Raw genomic sequence first — 9,041 nt, 5'->3', positions numbered from 1 at the left:
TAATGGTCGCCTCTATAGATGTTTGCATGTTTGTATCGTCATCATAGTACGTCCACAGGCGACCATTACTGCCCTAATGGTCGCCCCTAGAGGTGGTCACGTTTGTGGTCATCAGTACCTCTACAAGGGCGACCAAAATAGCACTATCGGTCGCCCCTAGAGTAAGACATGAATAATCATGTTTGTGTCGTCATCAATTCTTCTAGGGTGGGGGGGGGGTATAACTGCACTTCCAAATGGTTGTCATGAATATGCATGATTGTGTAGTCATTAGTACTTATAGGTCGACCGTTATTCACTAGTGGTCGCCCTTCATGTATATAATTAAGAAATGAAAAATATACAGAATACAAACTTCAAGCAATCAGGCTTTTGAAAAGCTATGGAAAAATAATACAGAACTACACTTATACGCAAAGTACGGGCATACATCTACCAGTGCTATCTCAGAAGATGCGAGGGTGTTGCAGCTTATTTGAGGTCTGTAGTTGACCTTTACATCTAGTTGTAGGGAGCTACATGATGCAGTACATGATGCAGTATTAAGTCAACTACATCTTGCAAAAAATGTCTTTATTATTTTGTTTAGTGATATCAACTCATGATAAACTCATTGCAGTTACATGTGCCAAAACTAGAGGCAATACGCACTTTCGCAAACTTAATTTTAGCCATGAATGCTTTTGCAATTTTTTTCTTCAGATTTTTTCCCCGACCAACTGATCCTACTTCAGAGGCAAATAAATTTGAGAAACACAGGAATAAAAAGGGACGCCCTTATCTGAGAATGCCAACAAATTTCAATTTCACTATTAAGGGTGTCATCCCGTGTCGAGATTTGGATGTACCACGATTTCTGGTGCCATCACACAAAAACACTATCACTTTATTATTAGCATGGTTTTAGAATTGTCGAATGATTTTTGCAATCAGACATCATATTTTTATTATCAGTTTAAATTTTACATTAAGCTTTTGAAGCTTAACGTACATTTACGTACAGGCCAAGATGGCGTCGGTCGGTCACCCCCAACTGTACTTTCTTTGCCGGTGAGGGGATACTTGTGAACAGGGTGAGTCAAAAGAAAGTGACCCAAATTTATGATTTTTTCTTCTAAAAAAAGCAATCCATGGAATGCAGTTATTGAGCTGAGTGAGAATAACAGATTACACACAAGCAATAAAAATGAGATTATAAAAAAAGATAATAATACAGTAACCCCATATGGGCCCACTGTCGGCTGTGTATCACGTGGTTTGTATAGGGTCCAATGTTCAAGGAAACTATTACACAACTATGATCGTTACTCGGCTCCTTTTTACGGATAAAAATAAAAACAGTATTCCTGAACAGTGATAATGAATGGACAAAACAACTGTAGGCCTACTATATTGTGCATATTTTTGTGTTGGTTCATACGAAATAGGCCTATACGAAGTACTTTCATTGATGTCTTCGATATTCCCACCCGTATTCCAAATAAGCATGTGTCTTACTCTGATCTAGTAAGGCTACTGTTTGTTTAGATGAACATTACTGTTTAACCTGATCTGTATCCAAAATGGATGCTCAACCAGGCGATCAAACGCCCCAGCAACCCCAAGCAGAGGGACAACTTTCCGAGGAATCTAAGCAGACAACCCAGGCCGAAGGTCCACGGACTGACGCTGGCTGGGCTTGGGTGGTTCTATGCGGCGCCTTCGTGGTGTATTTCACCTCCATTGGTTTCGTGATGTCTCTTAGTGTGTATCTGCCGGTTTGGATGGATTATTGGGAGGCTGACGCGGCGACCACAAGCTTGGTTATATCCATCACTACACTATCGAGGGGAATTCTGAGTAAGTAGTGTCATCATCGAAAGGACTGAAGCTTCACAGTTGTTTATACCATTGTTTGCCTTTCATGCCTGTAGTTGGGTAGTCTAAGTATCACCCGTTCTTCACGGAGACTATCTCTGGTCGAACTTACTTACTTGGTACTTGGTGGGCTCTTCTCCTAAAGACTTCCACAAGGGAGTATAACTAGGAGGCCAGAACACTGGGGCAAACCCCTTCTCTTAGCGATAAGTGTTACTGGGTTCTTTTACGTGCGTTAGGCCTTATACAACACACGGGACCTCCGGTTTAACGTCCCATCCGAAGGACGAAGCAATAATGCTTAAGTGCCTTGCTTAGGCACAAGTGTCCGGGCCCGGGCTCGAACCCACGCCACTGTTGCTTCTGAAACGCCAGAGCATGAGTCCGGTGCTCTTAACCCGCTAGGCCATGACACTCCTTGTTGAACGTCTGACACAGGAATGCAAATTTATTCATAAATTTAATATACAGTAAATATTGATTGCTCTTTAGTTGAAAATTGAAAGTAACGTTAACGTTAAAAAAGTGCTTTTTTCCCCAATCCTCAACGAATTATCGCATAGGTCCCTTGTCAAGTGCACTTTGCACCAAGTTTGGACCCCGTGCAATGACACTAGTGGGCGGAGTTATCACAGCAGGAGGGATTGCCTTGATGTCAATGTCCCCATCCATCACTGTCCTGATTCTTTTCAGTTCAATACCTGGTAAGAGCTTTGTTTTGTATTTTCGTTTGTGCACATGATATACAATCGTCCATAGCCATGAACATTAATTAATTGCTGCATGTCAACTGTTGTAATGGGATATTTTGTTAGTCAATGGGGGCGCTGTAACGTCGCTTGGTACAAGAACGAGAGAAAAAAAATCCCGTTAATAAAGCAGCTTCGTACCTTTACTTAAATCTGCTAATTAACGATTTAAAACATATATTTTTTAAAAATTATTGTAGGAACATGTAACCTTACGTCAATAACCTTTGATACACGTCCGTTCCTATCCCAAGATGGCGTCTTTAAAGCGCCCTCTATTGTTCAAGAATGAGACGCATAGCCGTTCGCTCGTATCCCCCGCCCTGCGAACATAATGCGCGCAAATGCTATCCGAAAACTTTCTCATGGAAATGCATACATTCCATATAGGATGACACCTCCCTGGCACATAAGAAATACCAAAACTGCCTTGTCGAAAACTTCATTTGTTTTCATTGTAATAAAAACAAAATGTAGCATGTCTTATGCAGAGCAACCGATTCTCCGTTTTCCATAATGTTTGTCCATAATCAAGAAAAATGTCAAGAACACGAACACCAATGGCGTTTTCACAAAAGAAGATCATCGTGATTTCCTAAACAAAAACAAGAAAAGAAAGTAGCTTCTATTTCGTTCAAAGTACCTAGCGATAGCATGAATATCTGCCACAAAAACTAAATAGAAAGGGAACGTTGACAATTCTCAATTAGAAAGTTTTACATTTGTATCTTACGCTATCTGGTTACAACTCACTGAGTTCTTTTCATTGCAGACGGTTTTTAACCAATACATTGATGTGGAACAAGCCGGTCTGTTTGTCAAAGGCGTTAATAGGTATAACTGGATACACTGCCTGTACACATTCTTCTTTCTTGTTCTGGGAATAATCGTCTTCCTTTCGTTCTATACACTGTAGGCTTGGGAGTCAGCTTGGTGTATGTCTCCACAATGCAAGTGTTGGGTTTGTACTTCCACAAAAGGTACACTCTTGCTGTTGGAATAGCTATGGCGGGAATCAGCATAGGCCAACTGGCTTTTCCTCCATTGGTAACACTCTTTATTGATACGTATGGCTGGAAGGGATCCATCCTTATAACATCAGCAATCACTTTACACCTAGCCGCCGCGGGGGCACTCATGAGGCCAGTTACTCGCAAGAAGAGGCACAAGACAGGGACAGAGGAAGAGGCAGAAAAACCAAATGAGTCAGTCAGCAATGGTAACTCCTCAGGTGGAATCGATGAGGAGCAAAGTGATGACAAAGACGTTGCCGTCATTATAGCCGACACGGATGAACTCATCAACGACGACAATGCTTCCCCGACTGAAGACTTCACAGGGACTCTTGTAGCAGCGATTGAAGAGGATGGACTTGCTCAAGTAATGGATCCCGATTCAGTTATCTCTGAGAGTAAACCAACCACGTTCATTGGATATAAAAATGTGCGTTGGTCTCAGGTGAAGAACTACTTGCTTGAAGAATATGGTCTCAGACGTCTGATACACAACCGAAGGTTTATGCTGATGTTGGTTGCCTATTTCTTTCACGGTTTTGGAAATCTGAGTATCACTTATATCGTAGCTCGGGCGACCTCTGTAGGCATTGATCTTCAAAGATCAGCTCTTCTGCTGTCTCTGTTTGGTGTTGGAGGCTTGATAGGCCGCATCGGTCCCGGTTGGTTCATTGATAAGAAATACATCAGTGCCAATATGACCTACGTGTTGAGCTTAGCTGTGTACGGTGTTTCGACTGCTCTCATGCCAGCGTTTGTTGTCTTCGGGCCTCTGGCGGTCTTAGCCGTTGTGACGGGAGTAGCAGCGGGGTCATCAGGTTCTCTGTCAATGGTCGTCATTCGTTCCCTCGTAAAGCTTGGTGATGCTTCTGCAGCCCTAGGAATCATGCTGGTTTTCACTTCATGCGGGAAACTCACTGGAACCCTAGTTGGAGGTAAAATTCTGGTTCATACACTCTAAAAAGTCCTTGGTCAGATTGTCTCGGATTCCGGGTTCGATTTGGTCTAATACTTTTGTGGGTAAGAACTTACACATTTTGGGTCCTTTTTGAACTTTTTGGAAACCTTTGCAAAAGTGTCTTTGAACTAGGAACGTATCATTCGTTTTACCCTGAAAAGTAGAAGGCCAAATAGAACCCAGATTCGGGACAAAACTGATCAGGGTTTTTTCAGATAGTCCAGTGAGTACTTATACATCACAATTAATTGTGTCAGGAAAAAGCATTAACAGTTTTTAAAGCTCTGGTAGGTGCCTCTACATGTCACTTCATACGAAGACCCGATACTTTACGTGACTAACTTGAGATAAACATTCCTTAACGTAAGTTAGACGAGAGTTAAGCTCGAAAAGGTTGTCTTACTCTGACACAAATGAAGGTTTGTTTGCTTATAGTGACAAAGTGCAGTCTTAACAGGTCCATCACATGCACAAGACATCCGCTCTCAAGTCAAACGGCGGTCTATTTAAATCAATTTATGCCACGGTTCCTCCCCAAATGGGTTAGTAACTCGTTTTGATTGACATATGATTTTACTTGTAATTAACCTGTGATAGACTTCATTGTAACACTACTATATAGAGAGATCCTAAACTCATTTTAAAAATAAGTCGCAAATATCAGATTTGTAGGAAACAATTTTGATGAGCAATAGGCAAGCATAGTTTTAAGTTTGCCGAACAGGGAGTTGTAGCTGATCAATAACTGAAATTCCGATCGATGTTCAGTATGAAGGTTAATGTGGGAGGTATCTGTATCTATACCTGATTAACCCCTGTAGACTCTATAAGTATGCATTTCTATTGTTTTATTATTAGGTTTGATCTACGACAACACGAAAAGCTACAACGTTGCATTCTTCACAGGCGCGGCCATTTTACTGATGGCTTCCCTACTGGCAACCGTCGTGTACTTTCTCCAGAGGGTCCACACAAAACGACATCTACCTGTGGCCAGGTTTTGGGCGAAGCTACCGAGAAAAATGAAACTCAAGAATCTGTCTAATAAGTCGGCATCCTACGATGTCAGTTCGAAACAGGGCGGTTCACAAAATGGCGAATTAGGGGTGGTCAATCCTTTATACACTCTCACTGCGTCCGGGGTCCTGGAAAACAACGCTATTACAACAGACAGTGAAGGTGCGAAGGTACAAGCTGTGAACCCTTTATTTGAGTCTGTGGAAACTCCAAGTTCAGAGGAAACTACGACTGGGGTGTCGGCAACGGAGTGTGAACCATCTCCCGAGTCGTTACCGATGGGAGAATCATGCCCGGAGAGCCAGCCAAATGGGATGGATTGCCTCGCTGTCAACTCGGTAGCCATCTTCCCCAGCTCGACAACACCGATAGATGCCTCTGACTGTATCAATCAAGACATCAGGGACTCGGACACGTCGCCTGATGATTCCGAATCCGAACTGACTTGTTGCAGTGGGAGTAAGGACCCTGAAAGAGGATTCGAAAATCCCGCCTTTGGCGTCGAAACTACCGATGCGGTGTCACGTGACGACGACGAACTGACGACGGACACCAGTAAATATTGCAGACTTTGACACCGACCGCTAAATCGAAAATGCAGGTCCAGAAGGAGCCATATAAGAATCGTATTGTTCATGTGTAAGTGTTTTTTCCCATTAGCCGGGGCGTCACGACTATAACCATAGCTGATGACCCAATTGCACAGTATTACCATGCACAGTATTGTTTTAAACAGTTTATAGAAATCAAGTCGGGTTTGGAATATCCCACTGTGGTTCAGTTTCCTGCCTTTCTATGCATTATACCCTAATGCCCGTCGCACACGAGAGCTACATGCTGAGCAAAAAAGTCTTTGGAGGCCGTTTGCTCATCACGTAGCTCACAAAATATCACCGTACGTTGCGGTATTTTTTTGCCGAGTCTTCTGCCTCGCAAGGCCGTGAGGCAAGTATCTCCCCTGTTTGATTTTGTTCCCTTCTCGAGGCGAAAAACTCGCCGTGTGCGGTCAACCTGAGCTACGTGCTGAGCTAAACAAACAACTAGCCAATGAAAGCAAATAATCTGTTCACGTGATCTCAAGATGGGGACAAACGCCAGCAGGCTTTTAGAAGAAATTGCAAAACAATATCATGACATCACATGACTAGAGTATGTGCTTTCATTGGCTAATTAATCTTTTTAGCCCAGCACGTAGCTCAGGTTAAAAAATCAAACAGGATAGATATTTGCCTCACGGAAAACGCAGCAAAAATTGACCACACACGGTAATATTTTGTGAGCTACGTGCAGAGCAAACGGCTTCGAATGACTTTTTGCTCAGCACGTGGCTCTCAAGTGTAGCGGGCTCAATGGTACACATTTTTGCAGAGATACAGTAAAGTTTAACTAAAGCATTCTTAGCTGTTGAAAACAATGGTGCTTAGAGTCCGTGACGACAGGGATACGACTAAGGTATTCATGGCAAGCTGATGACCCATTTTTCATGATGCAACCGCAGTGAGAATGGTGAGTGCATATTATTTTAAACATACACGTACTACCTCACTACTTTCGGATTCCCTTTTTTCATACCCCCTGAACTTCGTAGTTCTCCCTTAAGGATTTCCATATCATCCCTTTAGCTTCAGCGTTATGTATTTTTATATGATTGAAAGCTCGAAAGGATGTATATATCAAAACGGAACTTAAGAATGAACATTTGAGACGCTATGGCTTCTAAATCCGTTAACAGTGACATGTCACCACAGTTTTGCCACAGTTTTAATTAGCACATAGGGCCTACAGCTAAAAACACAAACCGAGGTAAAATTCATAATTCAATTTATACCACATTCGTGCACAATTTTAATTCGAAACAAATAAATGAAATTGCTGATGTGTCATCTCGACTTTCTGTAGACCCCTTGTACAGTGCGCCCTCCCCGAGTGCATTTTTTGTTTTGTTATTTAAATTAAGTGACAAAGATAGTAAACAAAAGGCCTGCCCTCAGATGTGACGTCAGATGGAAGGGGTCTTTTCCTTTAAATGAAGGGTAGTCCGCTGCTGTTTTGACTAGCATTTGGCTAGAGGGCTCCCGCTAATTTCGAACCCTGATGGAAATATATTCCGGTGGATTGTTAATCTCATTTTGAAGGGTCAAATTTTTTTTAATCGCATGATTCGGCTGTACTGTTTGTGATGTTGAATATGATATCTGTTCACAAAGAACACATTTGAACATCGTCGGTAATGACCCGCAAATAGTAAAAAGAAAAAAAAACACATTGCACTATGAAGGGTGTCGTCCCGTATCGAGATCTTGGATGTACCAGATTCCTGGTGCAATCACACACACAAAACACCATACCTTCATTAGCATGGTTTGAAAATTGTCGAATAATTTTTTTCTAATCAGACATCATATTATAATTGTCGGTTTAACTTTAACATGTGTTAAGTGAAGGGCACAATTCCACTACTAAATTTAAATTTACTTTAAGCTTAAGCTACAGCCTTGTCTTTCTCACATGAAATAAGCACCACACATTATTATTATTATTACGGTGGATTGTTAATCTCACTTTGAAGGGTACCAAATGTCAGGGTTTTTTTAATCGCTCTATTCGGCTGTACTTTTTGTGATGTTGATGAAGATAGTTTTTTATAAAGACCATCAAAAATAACCAAGACATTTTCCCAATTTTTATTGGTCGAGAGCCCGTCACGTATACCTGGTCTTAAACGGTTGATAAAGACCGGCTGGCCGATCTTAAACACTTTTCCAGTGTCACATGAAATTTGGACTACCGTTTAATTGGTTGATCGCTCACAATGCACACGCATGCGCAACAATGCCAGTGAGTCAGCATTTCAACATAAGAAATTGTTTACGACATGGACACTACCATAATAAAGCTACAGGGGTGTTTCGAAAAACTTGAAGTAAAATTGTTGAAACAAATCGTTGGAAATTTGTAATTTTTGACTTGTTTTGACTTTTGGACTAATTTTTTTTTTGCCAAAAAGATATTTATAAATTGGAATGGATATATGCGTGGCCGGTATTAAACACTCTGTTTAATTACCCGAGCCGAAGTCTTACAGAGTGTTTAAAACCGGTCAAGCACACATCTATTCACACTTAGTACCTGCAAATTGTATAAAGAACACTTCTGATAATATTCGTTTATGACCCGCTGATAAAAAAATAAACAATTAGAATTGGTCACGGAACCCCAATATAGGCCCACCGTCGGTTATGTATCATGTGGCTTGTAATCGCAGGGTCCAATGTTTGAAGGTCGCGTATTTCACAACTATGAACGTTACTCAGCTAGTTTTTTACGGATAAAAATAAAAACAGTATTCTTGAACGGTGCTATTGAAGTAAAACACATACCCTGGACAAAACACCTGTAGGCCTACTATGTTGTGTTTATATTTTGTGTTGGTTTATACAATAATTA

At 41.4% G+C, this 9,041-nt stretch overlaps 1 protein-coding gene across 1 annotated transcript; it reads left to right on the top strand.

Annotated features, from left to right (window-relative positions):
* Positions 1-1,332: 1,332 nt before the first annotated feature.
* LOC119739096 (monocarboxylate transporter 12-like) lies at positions 1,333-8,258 on the top strand. The gene is made up of 4 exons (XM_038213929.1): positions 1,333-1,839; positions 2,421-2,561; positions 3,523-4,554; positions 5,436-8,258. The coding sequence occupies exons 1-4, from the start codon at positions 1,563-1,565 to the stop codon at positions 6,167-6,169; spliced, it is 2,184 nt and encodes a 727-aa protein (XP_038069857.1). The 5' UTR covers positions 1,333-1,562; the 3' UTR covers positions 6,170-8,258.
* Positions 8,259-9,041: the final 783 nt, after the last annotated feature.

The sequence above is a fragment of the Patiria miniata genome, unplaced genomic scaffold (genome assembly GCF_015706575.1).
Source record: "Patiria miniata isolate m_02_andy unplaced genomic scaffold, ASM1570657v1 HiC_scaffold_30, whole genome shotgun sequence".
Taxonomy (NCBI): Eukaryota; Metazoa; Echinodermata; class Asteroidea; order Valvatida; family Asterinidae; genus Patiria; species Patiria miniata.
This window is presented reverse-complemented; position numbering and strand designations above follow the sequence as displayed.